Source organism: Hyposmocoma kahamanoa, unplaced genomic scaffold (assembly GCF_003589595.1).
Source record: "Hyposmocoma kahamanoa isolate Upper Pololo Valley unplaced genomic scaffold, ASM358959v1 64, whole genome shotgun sequence".
Lineage (NCBI taxonomy): Eukaryota > Metazoa > Arthropoda > Insecta > Lepidoptera > Cosmopterigidae > Hyposmocoma > Hyposmocoma kahamanoa.
In genome coordinates, this window is record NW_020653852.1 from 8,710,936 (window position 1) to 8,730,739 (window position 19,804).

At 34.1% G+C, this 19,804-nt stretch overlaps 3 protein-coding genes and 1 pseudogene across 5 annotated transcripts in view; 2 read left to right on the plus strand and 2 right to left on the minus strand.

The window, feature by feature from the left end:
- LOC113230770 (gamma-tubulin complex component 4) overlaps positions 1 to 1,936 on the minus strand; it is a 19,634-nt gene extending 17,698 nt beyond the window's left edge. The window contains exon 1 of the mRNA XM_026464855.1: positions 1,859 to 1,936. Coding sequence (XP_026320640.1) covers positions 1,859 to 1,909 — 51 coding nt within the window. The 5' untranslated portion in view covers positions 1,910 to 1,936. The remainder of the gene's footprint in view (positions 1 to 1,858) is intronic.
- A 375-nt stretch (positions 1,937 to 2,311) lies between these two features.
- On the plus strand, positions 2,312 to 7,476 carry LOC113230832. Of its 2 annotated transcripts, XM_026464930.1 has the most exons (7): positions 2,312 to 2,720; positions 2,908 to 3,091; positions 3,185 to 3,372; positions 4,025 to 4,228; positions 4,297 to 4,587; positions 4,724 to 4,925; positions 5,002 to 7,476. In XM_026464930.1, the coding sequence occupies exons 1-7, from the start codon at positions 2,600 to 2,602 to the stop codon at positions 7,097 to 7,099; spliced, it is 3,288 nt and encodes a 1,095-aa protein (XP_026320715.1). In that variant the 5' UTR covers positions 2,312 to 2,599; the 3' UTR covers positions 7,100 to 7,476. The 2 variants fall into 2 exon arrangements, with proteins under 2 accessions (XP_026320715.1, XP_026320716.1); XM_026464931.1 differs by lacking the exon at positions 4,297 to 4,587.
- A 450-nt stretch (positions 7,477 to 7,926) lies between these two features.
- LOC113230776 lies at positions 7,927 to 9,788 on the minus strand (annotated as a pseudogene).
- A 389-nt stretch (positions 9,789 to 10,177) lies between these two features.
- On the plus strand, positions 10,178 to 14,768 carry LOC113230976 (tRNA selenocysteine 1-associated protein 1). Of its 2 annotated transcripts, none has more exons than XM_026465092.1 (6): positions 10,178 to 10,325; positions 10,726 to 10,857; positions 11,315 to 11,543; positions 11,756 to 11,976; positions 13,176 to 13,341; positions 14,189 to 14,768. In XM_026465092.1, the coding sequence occupies exons 1-6, from the start codon at positions 10,293 to 10,295 to the stop codon at positions 14,308 to 14,310; spliced, it is 903 nt and encodes a 300-aa protein (XP_026320877.1). In that variant the 5' UTR covers positions 10,178 to 10,292; the 3' UTR covers positions 14,311 to 14,768. The 2 variants fall into 2 exon arrangements, with proteins under 2 accessions (XP_026320877.1, XP_026320878.1); XM_026465093.1 differs by having other exon boundaries at positions 13,248 to 13,341.
- The last annotated feature ends 5,036 nt before the right edge of the window (positions 14,769 to 19,804 follow it).

The window sequence follows — 19,804 nt, forward strand, 5'->3', positions numbered from 1 at the left end:
GTGTGCGTGTGCGTGTGTGTGTGTGTGACGAATGACGGCGTGCTGGCAAGGCGATCATTATGGAGAAAGTTTTCTTATTAAATAACTAAAATAATTAAAATAAAATAATTCACATGTGAACTGATTATACTGGGGCAGTAATTAGTAGTTCCGTATCCTCATAGGTCAACTCCTGAAGCCAATATCTTACTTTCATTTTGCAGTTTATCTTAGTAAGCCTATAGACAGAAAGTTTCGTATTTAATTTATTACAGAGAAAGCAACCAAGAAAGCAAAAGAGGCGTTTAGAAAACTTAGTGTTGAGCCGATAATGACGGCAGTCCACAGGGTTGATTCCTTTTCTCACGAGGCAGAGAGGGGTTAAACGTAAGGAGTCCATGCTGTTTTAGTACCGTTTAATAAGAACAGCTGACAAACAGTTAAAACTTTAGCCTCTTTGTATAAGAGAGAAGTAGGGTACCGAAAAGGGCGGAAAGAAGACACCTTCAGAATAACTCTCTGCGTTGTTTTTAGTTCCAAGATTGTACGTTTTGGAGCACCACACTAAGTAAGTAGGGTTTGGACGAAAGCAAAATAAACTACTTTCGTTAGTTTTTCATCGGCCACGAATCTTAGGGTGCTAAATACGTAATTTACGTAGTCTATTACTTAGAGTGTTTCTCGAAACTTAAGGTGTTATCCAAGATCACACCTAAGTACTTTATACTGTCAACTTTGTGGATGCGCGTGCAGGTACATGCATTGTCATTTTGATTATGACAAGTGTGGGCTATCACCGAAAGCAGATGCATTATATGCATTGTGTGTTATTTATTTCTTAAGGAGAAGGTGATACATTTAGTTTTTTCCGCGTTTAGTGTGAGAACATTATTATGCGGCCACTTCATCACAACATTAAAGCCTGTCTGAGCCTGCGCATATACTTCGTGCCAAGAATTGGCGTTTAAAAGAAGGACAGTATCATCTGCAAAGGTTATAATTTTACCTTTAGGAGGAGTAATCATGCCCAGTTTGTTGATGTACATAAGAAAGAGAGTTGGACCAAGTACACTGCCCTGTGGCACACCGTAGGTGACTGCACACTTTTGCTGATGATCAATCTTAACGCACTGGGTACGATCACTCAGATAGTTCTCGAATAATCTAAGTTGAATACCCCTGATTCCCATTCTTTCCATTTTCCTAATAAGAATAGGCACAGAGACAGTGTCAAAAGCTTTAGCAAGATCCAGAAAAATGCCCAAAACCTTCTGCCCACCGTCCATGTTTGTAACAATAATATAAAATACAATATAAAAATATAGGCTATTATTATTATCTTTGTATGATAGTAAAATCTGACGAATTATTGAAAGTCATGGAACAAAAGTTGTTGTTTATACTGCTAAAATATTGGTTGCAATCAACCAACTTCGTGCAGTTAAGGTTTCGGCTGCATGAAGTTGATTATGACTTCACGCATTAACTGCACACATGCAGTTGATTTGTTAGCAGCCTTATGATATTAGTAATAGTCTTGTTAGTTACCATTTTACAAATAACCTTGTACTTATATGCAATAGGACAATTAAAAATAGTGATTGGTGGAGACAGCAAAGCGAGTAAAAAATGGAATTGACTTTTTTATTATATGCATTCAGCCTATATCTATAATTTCAGTAGTCAATACTATTAATAATTATCTAACAGTTAAAAAATATATATCTTTATACGAAGGTTGCATTCCTACACTTTGTTAATTTGTGTATATTCACTTCAAACTGTGCAAAACGTATGCAATGAGAATAAGGTTTCAAAATCAAATAGCCAAATAAAAAATTGTTATGCTAAAATTTTCAAATTAGCAGAAATAACTTACAAATTGAGCTTGAGTGCAACCCCACAAAACTAGAAGAGCGTCATGTATCATTTTTCAAATAAAATCGTGCACGGATCCGTAGATTTCAGTGTTAATACAAATTACCTGCGACACATCATAACCTTTTATTTGAAAGAAAAACTAAACAAACTATTTATTTTAAACCACTATCAAAATCAAAACAAATCAAATGATTTTCATTCGGTCGTTCTGACATTCACATTCACAAGCACGGACATGATTTTTTTATTTCATTCGCGTGGCAAAGTGGATGGGTACTTAAATCGAATCGATTCACTGTTAAATCGATTATTTTCATTCATTCTAAAATGTTTGCTCTTATTTTTCTCTGGCAATTTTTTTGATTGTGAATGAACTCTGATGCGAATGATAGTGTGGTCCAAAACAAAAAAAAATCAAAGTTGCGCCTGGGCCGATTTCACTCTTCGCCCTACCTCACCCCACCCCCGTTCGACAACCTGTCTACCTGCTAAAGTGCTAAGCGCCGATAAAGCTTAACTTATTCTATAGGTGCTTAGTAAAACTGTGTAGCACTATTGGATAGTTTTTGTATGTGGATAGTCAACAAACTTCAACTTGTTCTATTTCTATGCCACTCATTCACGATCTTTATTTTGTGTGTGTTAGTTGTGAAACTATTCATATTTATAAGGATAAGAACAGGAAATTCCCGTCATTGTTTTAACGTAAAATAACAATGAGTTACTGAATAATTTTACAATGGCCGAAGCAAGTAACAAAAAAGTAAATTTGTCAGTTAATCAAGATGAAAACTTTTGTGTATTCAATGTCTTATGTGTGTTTATATCACTAGTTACAATACTGGCAGATTTAACTACTGGTAAAGTAAAATTATTATAACTATATAGATATATATATGTTATTATCTCGTCAAAATTGGACTATTCTTGTTCAACTATTTGAATCGACATCAGCATCTAAAAAGAATTATGGAACATTTTATTATAAATTATCACTTTATTGTACTTTTTAGCAAGACATGTTTTAGTAACGTATTTTTTTTTCAGTTATACTGGTTTTTGCGGAATATTGCAAAGACGGAGAATTTATCTGGGCGGCTGTGACTTTTACATTTATTCTAGTTCCAAATGTATTGATTAATGCTTTCTCATTGCGATGGTTTATTATTGATCAAAAATCAAGCTTACAACGTTGGATTACTCACGGATTCCTCGTTGGGTTATTGGAAAGGTTAAGTTATCCTACCTCATTGAAACTATATTCTTAATTAGCTAAATTTTCATACTGTGGCAGTTAGTATGTATCACTTTTGTTTTGTTGCAGATATGTATTATTCCTGCGAAAGGTTTTTGCATGTCAAAATTTAGAAGGAACGAAAACGCAAAAATTGTTGGCGCAAAGAAACGACCTAAGTTTATTGCATGTACTGTATATTTTCACAGGAACAATACCTCAAATTATTATACAATCGTATGCACTTACTCTATTGGATCGAAATTACTATACGAAAGGTAAGTCCTGTAGAATAATTAACTGGAGCACTGAGACAGAGACGCCGACGACGATTTTTCCGCGTCGTCGCTGCCGGTAAACTCGACGCGTTGCGGAAAGTTGTTTTATTTTAATGAAGTATTATCAGCTTCTTTGTTAATTACTACTTACTATATTTCAATAAAATGAAAATTGAATAAGAAACATCGACCTACATACACCTATATGTACTAAAATTTAAATTAAGAGCGTTTATTTTTATGTAATTTTTATGTTATGTTCCTTTTACAACTGTTCTTGAAATTGATTTTTAGTATAGGTACAGTCAAGAGCACGTCAAGCTCGACACTTTGTACTTTAGACCGTTCTTATCATATGCGGCATAGAGTTGGATTTAAATCTTAAGTGTCAAGCTTGAAGCCCTATAATATAATATAGTGTAATATATTATATTATATTTGTTTGCATATAATTTGCTGAAGTACAAAACGTTGAAAATGAATCCATGGGTTCAAATCAGAACAATATTTGAGTGTTTTCTTACACATAAAAAGTATATGCCACGCCACTGCCGGTAGAAAAACCATCAGACACCGCCGTCGACGACTTCACGATCAGCGCAAAACTCTAATTCAGACTGATTATTAAAGTTTATTTTCTCCTTGGTTTCAGTTATTGCTCTTACTGTCTCAAATGCTTCAGTCGTATGGGGTTGTTCAACTTATATTTACAGCATTATGGTGTTTCCTAATGGGAAAATTCAATGGCCCTCATTTTTACTCAGATTATTATGGCACTTTGGAATGTTACTTGCAAGAATTTTAGCGATTCTTCTTTTTACTGTAATTTTTGGAACTTGGACTACACTGCCGTTAGGTGAGTAACTCTCATTTCTTTTTCTTTTAGGTGTTTTAACTTCTTTTACTAACAGACATTTATTTCAGGCCTACATTGGATTGCAATGACAGTTTGGATTATTATTCAAGACACAAACTTCTGTCCAAATAAATTGGAAGAGATTCTTTACAATGTTGTGATGGGTTTTGTGTACTGCTTTTGTTATATTAATTTGCGCGAAGGCCACACACGTTATCGTCTAATGATATACTATACATTGATGATAACACAAAATTTCGGAAGTCTGTTCCTATACGTATTGATCTCGGATTCCGAAAAGCAAACTAAATTGTGGTCTGCTACGTCTACAATCTGCATTATCACGGGAACATTTCTTGGTAAAACCACATCAATTTTATTCCTGTCATGTTTTACTTAAATCTATTTTACGATAAAGTTGAACACATTAGAGAGTAATCTGAAGACTTTCTGAAATCTTTGCTCTCCTCAGTTCTGAATAATTTATTTTTGCAGGAATATGTTCCATGATCCTGTACTATAGATATTTTCATTCAAAGGGGCCAATACCTTGGAAATTCGCTCATGTTGACGTAGAACTGAATAATAAAATTACCTCAACCAATTCGCATGCCAATAATCAAAATAATAGTGGATTGAAGTACGTGAGATCTTTTAAAAGTGCTCAAAAAGAGAAGATTCAAAATACAGAAGTCAGGTAAAAATATATAAAATTGTTAACATTATTTTCCTACTAATTGCAACTTTCAAAACGGGGTTTCCTTTACTTTCAGGAATGATAAATCAGAGCCAATACTCCAAATTGAAAATGAGAACACTGATAAGAAATTTCTTTTGGAACATTGGATTGCAAGATCAGGATCACCAACGTTCACATCCGCTCCCGTTGGGAACACAAGTATCAACGTTTCTAGTATAGAGTTGTATTCATTTGAAAATACACCACAATCCGTAAACACACAGAACAAAGTAATTAAGAAAATAACTGTATGTTCACCAACCGAACTAAATTTGAAACTATCGTCACTAGAAAATATGGAAAGCTCGATTGACGAAATCACTTCTAGCAATCTACAGAAACGTCGTGGCATATGTTCGTCAGATGAATTAAGAAACGATTTGACTAATATAAATGTTGAAAATAGGATCATGATCAGTAATGCTTTTAACAAAATTATAAAAACAGAGCAAGGTTCTGAAATGAGTCATGACACGGATGGCTCGAATAAAAAAACTTCTTCTGATTCAATTGACATGGATTTAGATTTAAGTTTTAGTGATATTAACAGTTCAGATATTAATACATTCAATGAAAACATAGTTCAAAAACTGTGCCTAAGTGCTCTAAAGAATATAAAAGGTGGTAATCAAGATGCAGACATTGAAAACATTCAGAAAATAGCTTTGGATATTCTAAAAGAAATGTACGCCAAAAAGGACAGAAATAAAACGAATTTAAAATCATTTTCTTCTAAGCAACGTGACCTGGATACACCAACAGAATTATTATCAGTCCATGATTATGAAAACATTTGCGCCGTTAATATAGCAAGGGAAGCTTGGGGCTTGAGATCTTGGAATGGTTATTGCGACATTGAAAACTGGCTACATGACGGCAGTGTTGTCAGAGACAGGAGACGTGATACTTTAACATCGGCTAGTACTGAAATAAGTAGTTGTGTGTCGCAAGAGTTAAAAAATTCAATTATGACAGCACCGCCTTTTCCAAAAAAGTCTCCTACATATTCGAACGTTTTTGTAAAATTCGATAAGAGTTTTCAAGATGATTATGCTAATTCAGCGAGCTGTCATATGAATGATGAAACATACCTAGCTAAGCCATGCATTACTGATACTAACAAAGATCCAAATCACTTAGAGCCCATCTTGGAAGAACTTGATGATTTAGGTGACGTGGATCCTATTAACAAAAAAAGACTAAATTCTGAAAGTTCTCTTGTAGCAACTATAGACGAAATCAGAAAGGCAACCGTGACAAATTCACCGCGAAACTTGTATCACAGAACTGATATATGGGAATCTCCTCAATTCAATAGTTCAGCAAAACTAGAAAGTAATTTAAAACGAGCTTTATGGAAGGAACCTTCTAAATTCAACTCCAGTAATATTATGGAGTCGCTACCAGAAAAAGAAAATATTTTGAATGAGCATAGTTCAAAGTTTGACATAAATAAAAAGGAATTGAATTTGATTGCAGCCTCCTCGTCTTTAGATTTAGACAATCCAGAAAGTGTTTCCATATATAACAAAAACACTAAGAGGCGACAAAAGACTAATTTAATTAATATAAAAAATCATAATAAAAAGAGCAACTGGAGATCTGAACCACACTTACAAGATTTATCAAATAAACATATTGATTTCCTTTGGCAATTAGTCTCAGAAAACTCAGTACCGATGAGTTCAAACGACGACTTGTCTACGAATAGAAGAACATCTTCATTACAATCTTTGATACAGAAAGATGTTCCACTGACTCAAGATAATACACAGTCTTCAAAACCTAACGCCAAAAAAGGCGTAAAAAGCAGGCCCAGGCGTAAATTTTCAATTCTGAGAGAAAGATTTGAACCTAAGATGAATTTTAATTCAGATGAAGAAATTCTATATAGTTATTCAGATAGTACATCCAAACAAGGGAATGCAAATTTTGTAAACATAAAAAATCAATTTAACGTAAATGATAAAACTCGGACCGAAGCCCAGAATGTCTCCGCTAATTTAAGTAACGTAGATACTCGGGCGACAGATTCAGATATGTCTCGAAGCATTAAAGAAAAACGGACTCTATTTATGAAACAAGTTTTGAGCCCACCGAAATTTAACACTAAATTAAGATACAAAGTGTAATTATGTGATAGATTACGTATACTGTGAGTTTTGTTCCTTTTAGCATTTATTTTGTATAGTTTTCCATAATTATTTTCTAAGAAGTTGTTTACTTTAGTGAGTTATTCTGAAAACGGATCTCATCACAATGTAGTCATTTTATTGCGATACTGTTTGTTCCAAGTGAGGTCTTTCAGTTTTAGTTGTTTGTATCACTAAAACAAAATTGTTTGAATTGTGCCGATGAGGGCAAAATAATCGAGAAAGTATACATGTGTGTGTACAAAGTTGTGATAGTAGCAGCGTCACTCATTATAGGTATGCAATATGAAGTTACACAGTATCTCATGCTTAACTTTGAGTCTGTGATGTAATTATGTGCTTATCTATACGGAGCACAAGCCATTTTATTGTTAATATGGATCATTATTTTAATAATAAAATAAAATAGGCAAATATGCTGTTATTTCATTTTGGACAATATAGGGAAAGATAAATTAAAGTTATTAAAACACAAGTATTATAATAGTTAATAATTTATTAAATCACTTTTATTTGCACCTGTTCTGAAGCTAAACTTCTTGTTTACTTTCTTATTTATATGAACTAATAATTTAATTTACAACTAGTTAAATCTGCTCATAGCATAATATTATGTAGGTACTTACAAGTAATTTTCAATAATTCACCTACTTATTTTTTTTTAAAAGCTATATATAAAATTTCAAACAAACAAAATTTTGTGACTTAAAGATAAAAATATTTTCAAGGATAAAATGCAATATACATTAACTATTATTCGATGGTCCGCATTAAATATAGATTAAAATAGAAACAATGTCTTTAATAAAATTAATAACAAAACCAAAGGTAAACTAAAAAGTTATTAAACTAGAAGAAAAAAACCTTAACAATAATAAGTTTATCTAAATTTTATATTATTAAAAATAAAGCCATTCAGTTGCCCAGCAAAGTGAAGCTTATTATTAATACAATCTAAAATAAATAAAAGGGCAAGTATAAAAATAAAAAACAGCTGACTGCTAACTGCCACCACTGATAAACATAAAGTGTTTGTGTACGTAAATGACAACTAATTCACTAAACCGAAATGGTAACAGTGTTCTGTGCACAATTTAATAACTATTAACAGCAAACTAAAAAAAATTAAATGCTTACAGATCAGTTGTCATAACATTAGTAAGAAGCCGAATGCGATGAGCGTTGCATGTTTTACAGAGGATGTGATTATCAAGTGGGTAACATCCCCGGCCTTCCGCTTCAGAGGAAAGCAATATACCGCAATCTTCACAGCGATAACATTTTACATGAAAACTGCGATCTAATGCTACTACCCTTACGGTCTCTTCTTCGCCTTCCTCTGGCATTATTGGAAGTTCACAAACACAACAGCGAGGAGCAAATTTCTTATGGAAATCTTCAATACAGTGGATCTGATTCATGGCATCAACAGTAAAAGGTATACCATCCAGACTTTTTCCACACGCAACACAAGTAAAGCATTTAGGGTGATATGGTTTGCCTGTAGCTCTTAAAATTCGGTCTAGGATAGGTTTATTGCAAACTGAACATTTTTCTAAAGTTTCATAGTAATCAAGTTCACAAAAAGGTTGACCTTCAACAGCGTAAAATGGTTTGCCCTGAAGGTTGACTTTACAGCGATGGCAATAAAAACATTTAACATGATATAAATTTCCCATTGCAGTACATCCAGAGCTTTCTCCTACAACTTTATCATCACATTTTACGCATATGCCAAATACATCTAAATCTTGACCATCTGAAATAGATTGAACCAAAAGATTTGTTAAGGCATCCACTTCTTCTTCTTTCGGAAGGGGCGATTTTGTCACGCTAGGTATATTCCGATAATTTTGTAAGGAATTGTTAGTTTGAGCTGACAGGTTACTCGGAGGGCGAGGATTTATCGGCTCGTAGATAGATTCGTATGTTGATGCCTGTGATGTTCCATACACAGGATAGTCATTCTGATAAATAGGAGGATAAGCTGGTCTTTCTTGATTGTAATTCAAATTTGCAGTGGCTCGGGCCAATTCACTATAGTTAGAACTGACCGGAGATGGTGGTGGTAAATATTCTTCACTGTTGTGTTTGGAATCAAATGATTTAGTAATATTCATGTGAAGCGATGATGTTGGAGGTAAAGGTGGTGGTGGTGGTGGTGGCAGTTGGTCTCCAGTATTTCGATATGGTGGAATGTTGCTGTATGTTGCAAGATGACTGTTAGGCGGCGAAGGTAAATTTTGTCGGTAAGGGTTACTCGGCGATGACATATTCGAACGGTTTATATTTACATAGTCTTCACTTGGACGTGTACTGTTATTGGTGTATGAATTGTCGTAATTAGACAAATTTGCGTTAAAAATTGGAGATATTTTAGTAGAATATGAGGGCTCACGCAGACTATTTACTGCAGCACTGTGGGGAACTTGTGGTTGAGCCTTCTTTTTTGGTGGAACAGCTGGTGGTATCTTTTTTATTTTGGCGGATGCACTTATCTCTGCAGTCATTTGCAAATCGGCTAATTGCCTTTCTAAAGCGTCAACGTTATCAATACGTGACATTTTTTAGTCCTTCTTGACCTGATTAATATATTTCGTAAAGTTATAATGTTTTCTTTTGTTATAAAATAAAAAGAACACTGGACGCTTTATGCACTAGTTGAAATAATGCTCTAAAAAGTAATTACATTTTATGTAAAAAATATTCACTCACTATCTCCGTTTTAACAAATAATTCTGCGTATGCGTCAGTCAGTCAATGACACATACATGATGGCATTTTATAGTCACGTTCGCGAAATATAAAATCGATTCTATACAAAATCGATTAGAATTCGAATGGCAACGCTATAAATAAATAGAATGAATGAATTTATGTTGTGACTGAATGATTGATTTTCTTCTACATGCGTGTGTTGTTCACTTCGTTCATGTTGATTATATTGTATGCATTGGTCATTGGTGCACAAATTCAAAGATTATTGCTCAAACATAACGTATGATCTATGGATTATTGGTTAATGCGGTGTGTATGCGTACTGGGTTATAGTCACACTCTCACACCGGGTACTTCTCGTACAATTTCAATTGAAGTTCAAAACTGTTTTTATTTCAGCGTCTAGTACCATCAAAATTTCTTAATATTTTAAATTAAAATAAAGGTTAAAGAAATGGCTATGCAGTGTCAATTATGGATGGGCAGTGTAAGTGTTTGTGAAGTTTTAGTTGCAACTTTAGGTTTGCAAGCTCTTTCGACTTGGTCATTGAATTTTCATGATGTAGCAAGTTATTTACCATGCACGGCAATGTCTAGGCCGCTTATCTATATGTAGTGTTTAAATTTTTCTCAAGAGACAGATTACGATACTCTCCATTGGCCCAGTTCGGTTAGCGAAGCTCTATTTTTACATCTCTAGCGTTTACCTCTAAGGAGGCACTAGGATCATAATCTAACCCTGTCCCAAAGCACATTAGGTATCTATAATGTCTTAGAAAAAAAAATCTGTCGTCTTCAGGTTTTCTTAATGTGTGCGCCCATGGCTGTGTTCATCAACATTATGTATCAATTTGTTATTCTTAATTTAATTTGTCGTACCATTTCAGCTGGAGCCCAACATGACTGAGAGTTTCATTATGGCCGCATTCCATCGCATGGGTCAACGTCCACTGGCTGTTAAGGTGATGAGAAACAAATTTACTGGAGAACCCGCTGGGTATGCTTTTGTACACTTCCAGGTGAGAAATATGTTTATTTGCCTCTATTTTTGTATCCTTTATTTTGCATACCAATACTTGCCACTTACTTACTTACCAATTCTACGTAACTTATCCTAGGTATTGTTGTAACTAACTTTATATTGTTTAGAAGACTAAGTTTTAATGTAGTATTAACAATTTTATATATAAGTTTTAGTAGCAGAAATAAAAAGAAGAATGTTTGAGTACAGTAACATCTAAAGGTGTTAAAATGTAAAAGTCGTAATGTATTTTTAAGTACAAAGGGCTTTTTTGTTGGCCATGACCTCTGACATTCCCATCCTGGCTTGACATTGACTCAATAGACACCCTATTATATAAACAATTACCAAACAAGGATAACCTTAATAAAAGTCAAATGATGTATTTTATCAAACAGTAAAGTGTCTTGCTGATTCATGCTGAATAAATTAATATTTCTTGCATAAAATTACAGACTGACGAAGAAGCAATTGATGCAATGCACAAACTAAATGGCAAACCAATCCCTGGCACATTTCCAGTAGTCCGATTCAGGCTGAACACAGCCTCAAGAGAGGCACGAGCAAATATGCAGACTGAAAGAGAATTTTCAGTGTGGGTAGGAGACCTCAGTCCTGATGTTGATGATTATTCGTTGTACAGAGTTTTCGCTTCTAAGTATAATTCTATTAAAACTGCTAAAGGTGAGTTCTTAATCTAGAGTAGATAAAAATATGTATAGGTAAAATCAACACGGCACATTTTGTTTGTTTTTGAGCCATCTTCATGGTTGCAATTTCTGAAGTGATTATATGTGATTTTGCTAACAAAGAAAAAAGTCTACACTAGAAAAGGCAAACTAGAAGCAGAATAGTTACTGAAACATTTATAAATTACATCAACTTCACAATTCCAGTAATACTCGACAGTTCAGGCTACACAAAAGGCTATGGTTTTGTCAGATTCGGAAATGAAGATGAACAACGTAATGCTCTATACGCAATGAATGGTTACAATGGTCTCGGCACAAAGCCACTTAAGATTTGTACTGCAGTACCGAAACCTAAAGGTGCGGCGGCTACGCAAGCTCAATCTCCTGCAGCATCAGGGTCTGGGCCCTCCTACAGTAGCGGGACGGTATGAATTTTTTTATATAATGTCTGATTTGGAGGGAAGGATATTTTATAAAGGCTTACAGAGCACAAAGAGCAGTTTGGTGCATTTTTTATGTCTCTATTAATATATTAGGTTAAAGATATGACAGAATTTAACTGTAGGTGCTTAGATATTCAATTAACTTAGATATGATATTTACCATAACAATATTTTTGCAATATCAATATTTTTTAAATAACTTAAATTAAGTTTTCAATTGTAACATGTGTGGTGGGCCACATAATGAAAATTACAAATGTCATTTATTTTACTGAAAATTGAAGTCACTGTCATTCATTGTTTCGCAATATGAAAAAATGACTGTTTGTAATACTCAATGTGTGTCCACGCGTTTTTACGTGGACCATAAACGTGTTAAAATTCTGTGTGTTAATGTTAAGCTGCATATGACGCTTGAAATTCATTTAGCTCTTAAGAATTAGCTGCAAACCGTGCTGCAAAATATGCTTGTTTGTTTTAAGAATATATATATATAAAATTATGCATTTAAAGTCTGATTGCCATAATGTTTTTAAAATTGCTCCTATAATAATAATATGGCTAAAGAATTCTACCAGTAAGCTTTGCTAAAAAATAGACAGCTAACAAGTTGGTCAGAAATTTATTGTATCTAAGTTTTTTTTTTGTCTCATTGATATTCCTTCCATGGCTTTTAGATAGTGAATCTTAGTACCTTGAAATATAGTTTACATTAAAAACATGTTAAAATGATTAACGTTTAGAAACATTCACAACATTTTGCGTCCTTGCAAAAGTAGTGACCCAAACCAGTAGAGTATTCAGAATGTTCTTAATTTTTGTTGTCAAAACAAATTTCAAAATTCAATCTTCCTGATGAATTAGCCGTTTTTCAATTAGACCACTGTTCTAGACTATTCTATATTTTTTTTTTAAATTTTGAGTCATTATTTTTCAAGTAGTGCCTTAAAAATGTACTTCTTGTATTTTTCGTTCTATATTATTGCTATAATTATTCTAATTTGTCAATTAATAAAGGCTATGGGAGGTAATTAATTTTTCACATTTATTAACCTGGCATGGAATTTTATTCAACACAATTTCTGATCAATAAAAAGCCATTGCATCGTCGCAGATAGCTAGAATTAGCCTGCTTGTCTCAATAAAAAATTAAAGATATTGACGAGCAGTTGTCATTATAGGAGTACAACCAATATTATGATCCGTCTGCCTATTGGCAAAATTACTCAGCGTGGTCTGGCTACTATGGGCAGGGCGACCAGCCGGCCACGACGGCACCGGCACCGGCCGTCGACACCGCGCAAACTGCTGTCGCCAAGGTGCAAAATGACGAGCTCGCGCTTGTCGGTGAGTTTCAAAATGGCTACAAGTAGGAATGAATATTCACATTTTTGTAAAACTTTACAGTCAACCTAACTTCAACTTTACCAAAATTTTGTTAAGTGACCTTAATTTTTTATATTACGGTGGTCGATAACTTAAAATGTTGACTTTTCCTATATTGTGTTTCTTTTCGTTACACAGTAATCTTAAAATAATGTTATTTATGTAGTAGCATTGCACACTGTTATAAATTTAACACTGCTATGTTTTTTATATATTCACAGATATCTATTAAATTTTTAATTTTCTGTACAGCACTATCACTGTTACCGAATACGTTTAACTTTCGTCATGAATAAGAGGCCATTCATAAATTCATTAACTCTTATGACGGGGCCGCATTTGCGTCTATCGTCATGAAGCAATGCGTGTCGAAGCTTCGTTTATTTTGCTTGTCAAAATGTTATCGCGCCAATGCGGTGGTCACACTAGGGGCTTCGTAATTTTAAACAAATTATAGTGTAATAATCCAAGACGGCCTCAATACAGTTTCCAGACGTATTGACTATCGACGACAACTTTCTTTATTGTGTACTAGCAATAACTTTTTTATGGTAGATATTCTTTGGAAAAATATCAACACCATTTCGTCATTCCAAAACATTAGTTATTTAGAGACAGACGTCTACTCAGTCCGAGAACAGATGCGGCTCCAGCACTGGAGTGGTTGAAGAGAAAATAACTATGATGCAATTTGTCAAAAGTAGTCATAATCCTGTAATAAGTTAGATGATATACATTACATTATTTTATGAACAGTTTCGTAAACTAGTTTTAATGACAAATTGTTTTTAAATTCTATATCTTCCAGAGCACAAGAAGGCTATAAATGTGGACGAGCTGAATGAGGAGTTTTTGGACCCCGAGCTCTCCCTTTGGGACGGATTGGAGTCCTCGCAGTGGTTCCCGCATGAAGTTGTTGAAGCACACTGACAAGAAGACAAACGGTTGAATAAATATAATGCAGGATGGGGGAGATTTTCATAAATACTGCAACCAAATAATTTCAAACTTAATATTGGCTGCCATTTTTAACCGAATTAAAAAAAGGAGGAGGTTCTCTATTGGACTGTATGTGTTTTTTGTATATATGTTATGCAATAACTCCGGTTTGTGAACCGTTCTTGATGATTCTTTTTTTTGTTGGAAAGAGGGTACCTCAGAAGTGGTCCCATTTAAATTTGAAGAAAGTATTCCACCTGTAAGGGTTGCAAACTAGAGGATGAATGACTTAAGGTCAGTTTTTTTAACCAATCAGAACACGAAAATGCTAGTTAGAATGAAATTTGTTAAGAGCAATTTTTTTTATATAGTATCAAGGGACGGGACGAACAAGTCATGCGCCTGGTGGTAAGCTACACGCCTCTCCATGGCAGTTACAGTGCCGCTCAGAACTTTAAATCGCAAAGATCTGGGGGCACTGCCAATGCGCCCATCACCCTGAGACATAAATTGACTAGTCCTAAGTGTGTGTAATTTCACCACCACCCTTACCATTCAAAACTGAAACGTAGTAACGTTGACATTACTGCTTGGCGGCAGAAATAGGTAAGGGTAGTACTTCACAAGGAGCTCTACTGCCATTTCCAATGTTTCATAATTAAATCTTTCAAAGTTCGGCCCACAGATGACTCAGTGTACGTTTTCCATGAGTCTACAGCATCGAGTATATAACCAGAAATAAAGACGAAATGTCACTTAATTTGTTTGAAAACTGTTCTGCCAAATCATTACTGTGACAAATGCGCTTCGGTTGGCCAGCACAAAATCGAAACAAGTGACGGGTGTCGTCAATTGTTTCACTTCAAATCGACCAGTTTAACATGAGCTTTGCTATAATGGACGAAAATTGAAAAATTACATATTTAATTATCGATGAAATATGATTCCGTTTGTTTTGTAATTAGACGTTTTGCTGTTTTTTCCATACCACCGAATGGAACAGCCCCCATTGTTAGAGATATTATCTTTATTACAATAAATACAGAATATTTTTGGAATATACGGAGACATACACACAGATCAGTTGTTGGCGCTGTACTGTTTCAGTTTTATACTTTGTGATTTCAGCGTAAACGAGGGTTGATAGTTAAAAGTAATATAAGGCTTATTTACCTGATGTGTTGCCAAGGATGGATGGCCCTTATTTCGTCTCTATTTCTGTTTATGTACTCGATGGTCTACAGTATCAATTGTGTGGTGACTGTGTAAAATATTTCACAATTTTGTGTGTCAAATTGTACAGCACCCTTAGTACAAAAAGTAATATTTTATACACATATAGCTTAACGCAGTTGCTAACGACTGCTGTCACTATAAACATATAAGGTAGACATGCAGAACGTGTTATTGTCTGGGGTTTTCACCAACCGTAATGCAGAATGTAATAATTGTACGAGTTCTTGTGTCGACTGCTTTAATATTAAGATATTTGTAAATAAATTACTACTTTAATTTTTTTTCCTTTTATTTCACTGATTTATAGCGTCACAAGTTCTCTCAAAGTCAAAGCACATCCAACTTAAATAAATTAATAATTACTAAAGGAATGACTGGACGTCACTACAATGAGGATATCAGCTTTTATTATATACTTTAATTTATATTTTTATTTGTATTGTTTATACTACGCGTTTTTTTGCATGCCTCTATCATTTTCATTTTAATTATACTACACTATATAGCACACTGAGACTCCCAATATTTACACACATCAATAAATACGCAAATAATGAACTCCACACAGCTTTAAAACATTATAATCATCAACAAAAACGCTGTTATTTCTGCATTTCATACAATTTCTACAAACGTGATTCATTTAATTGGGATGGTATATATTTTATTATTAATATTGTTGATCAATACAAACTAATATTGATCAATTTTCTATATCTCAACCGAATGGTTGAGCATCAACAGCATCACAGGAGAATTCCTGTGATGCTGTAGACCTTCATAAATTTATTTAGTGATAAATTAGTAATATTTTTTTTCTGAGTGATCTTTGTAGGTATTAATAAAACAAACTAGTGGAGTAATTTCACATAAAAACATTTGAATATCAATTCAATAAAAATTTAAAATACAGTGAATAGCGCCATTTCTTGCCAGAGCCGGTAGCTGTAAAGGTATTCAACTGGATGATAAAACTTTCATAGATTTCTCATAGATGGTGCTACGACTAAAAAGTCTTTGAAAAACCAAATACAAAGACACGACAACAAGCACATAGAAAAATTCGTGAGGTCCGCTGGTTCGTTGCGTGGCATAGTTGGTATAGTGTCTGTCACGGTATGCTATATAGAAGACGTCGGGTCAAATCCGGCTGAATCGAAGGATTTTTTTCTGAGTGTTCGATTTTTGTATTAATAATTATAACAAACTAGTGGAGTAATTTCACTATACTAATTTCACAATACTTTTGTATTTGAATGTCAATTCAATAAAAATTTAAAATTATCAATCATTACACGAAACATACGCAGTATAAATTGTAATTTTATTAATTTTCAAATTCTTTTAAACAACATTCAAAGTCACCGGTATTCTAGTTTTCACGGAATGTAGACTGTCATGCGTGAGTGTCTTGCCATCCTTGGCAGGATACAATGTTTACGCAACAGAAAAAAATCGTATACAAAATGATGGTGTGGTAATTTACGTTAATGACCAACTGCGTGTCACAAAAGAGGAACCAAATTTTCAAGACTGCAATTGCCTTATTCTGAAATTTAATCACACCATAGCTATTGTCGCAATATACCGCTCACCCTCGTATAACGATATAAATCCATTTCTTCAATCTTTAAACTCTGTCTTGGAAGTCTGTCTAAATTCAGTAACATAATTTTAATAGGTGACATCAATATCTCAATCAATAACATCACACCTGATAATAAATCCGAAGAATATCTTAAGCTTCATCACGGTCTACTCCCGGCACACACTTTTACAACAAGAGACGTTTCTGGAAAACGTATAGACCATATTTTACTAAAGACGAAACATGCTTCAACAACTGTAGTATTAAACTCAACAGTTACTGACCACAAAGCAGTTCTACTATTTTTAAATACTAAGATACCAAAACAATTCGCTTATCAAAGCTGTAACAAAATAAATACTGAAGGTCTTAAAGAGGATGTATTAAACATTATTTTTTCTCAGATTTACTTATCTGAAGCTGACCCAAACTATTGACTGAACCAAACTATTGTATGGATTATCTAATCGATCAACTAAACATGGCCATTAACAACAATACTAAAACAATGCAACTTCCAAGGTGTAAAAAATTGTTAAAGGCATGGATGACCCCTGGTCTACGTGACGGACTACATAAAAAAACACAAATTAAACCCCGTCAATGAAATTTATAAAGTATCCTACAAGTGATATAGAAATTTTTGCTGTAATCTAATAAAAAAATTAAAACGGTCGTAAGGAACAAATAATTAATGCAGGAAACAACAACAAGAAATTATGGAAAGCAATTCAAAATATAACTGACACAATTAAACAGACAAAAGATCAAAATGAACTGATTAATATTGGTCCCACCCCCCAACTATCAGCGAATATAATAAACGAATACTTTATTAGTGTGGGAGAAGATTTAGCAAAAAAAATATTAAAGCGAGGGATGGTCTGCCAGGCCCGGAAGCAAACTATATATCAACATCTTCCCAAATTATATTGTATTATTAGATGTGGATGAAGCTGAAGTCGAATCTATTATACTTACTCTTAAAAACGATGGTTTAGTGAGTTGGGACGGAATAACAAACCGATTTTTGAAAGAGTTCAGGTATATACTGGTACATCCACTAATTGATATTTTTAATAAATGCCTTCACTCGGATATTTTTCCACGTGCTCTTAAAAAAGCTGTTAAAAGACCAATTTTTAAAGGGGGTGACAGAAGTAGTGTCATCAATTACACGCCCATAGCTCTCCTTTCAGCTCTCTCCAAAATTTTGGAACAAATAGTAAATAGTAGACTTGTCAGTTTCCTTGAGAAGCATGAAATTATATCCAAAAACCAATATGGGTTCTGTAAAGGAAAATAAGCTGCTGATGCCGTTAACTCACTGACTAATTACATTGCTACAGCACTAAATGAAAAGAGAAAATGTCTAGGAATATTCTTAGATTTAGCCAAGGCATTTGATATTGTTTCGGTACCTACTTTGATTTCTAAATTGGAGAGGGTTGGTATACGTGGCGTTCAGCTTGACCTATTTAGAGACTACATGAGTGATAGGCGTCAATGTGTTAAAAGACATAATTACACTTAGAGTAATAACGCATAGAAACCTAGCCCGCACACGCTAAGTGAGGCAAGTTAGAGGCTTCCCAAAGGGCCTACACGAGCGGGCGGACTGTCAGTGCTCAAGGTCAAATTGCACCGCGAACAGCTCAAAAATTTTTGTCAATAATGACGAAATGTGCGGTAAATGGGTGTAAAAACAGAACAGGCAAACATAAAATAGACACTAACATCACATTCCACAAGGAAGTAACGCGTTTCAACTTGTATTTTTATATAAATATTCACTAAAACCGAAAATTAATTTCGTTGCAACAAGACACGAAAATGTTGCAAAGTAACAGATTTCTTTCTCCCACTTTTGCTATTCTGTTTCAAAATAATTATATTACGTAATTTTTTGAGAATAGGCAATATTTGACCTCCATTTCTGCAAGGTAAATGCGTACAAATGTTGTTTACAAAGAGCAACCCCTAGAGTTTCTTGCTCATACTTCTCGGGGGAATCTGCCTTACGAATGAGCGGTAGAGTTTAACCAATGCGACGATTTCTAGTGTAATAATACTTACCTATGAAATAAAGATTATTTTGATTTTGATTCTGGGTATCGTTTACATGGTATATGGGGGTGCTCATTACGAATACAGTACTTATTTCTAAATCCAAAATGGCAGACATAATTAAAAAAAAATGCAATATGGGTATCCTTTTCGAGATATTTGGGGATGCTCATTATGAATATGGCACTCATTTCTAAATCCAAGATGGCGGGCGCGATTTTTCGAATAATGGCAAGTTGGGAATCATTTTCGAGATATTTGGGCGTGCTCATTATGAATATAGCACTTATTTGTAAATCCAAAATGGCGGACACGATTTTTCAAAAAATGCTCTCTGGGTATCCTTTTCGAGATATTTGGGGTTGTTCAATACGAATATGGCACTCATTTCTAAATGCAAGATGGCAGACACGACAGTTCAAACAAAAGCAATATTCGTAATGAGCACCCCCAAATACCTCGAAAACGATACCCAACTTGCCATTATTTGAAAAATCGTGCCCGCCATCTTGGATTTACAAATAGTGCCATATTCACATTGAGCATCCCCAAAAACCTCGAAAATGATACCCATATAGCATTTTTTTTTGAAAA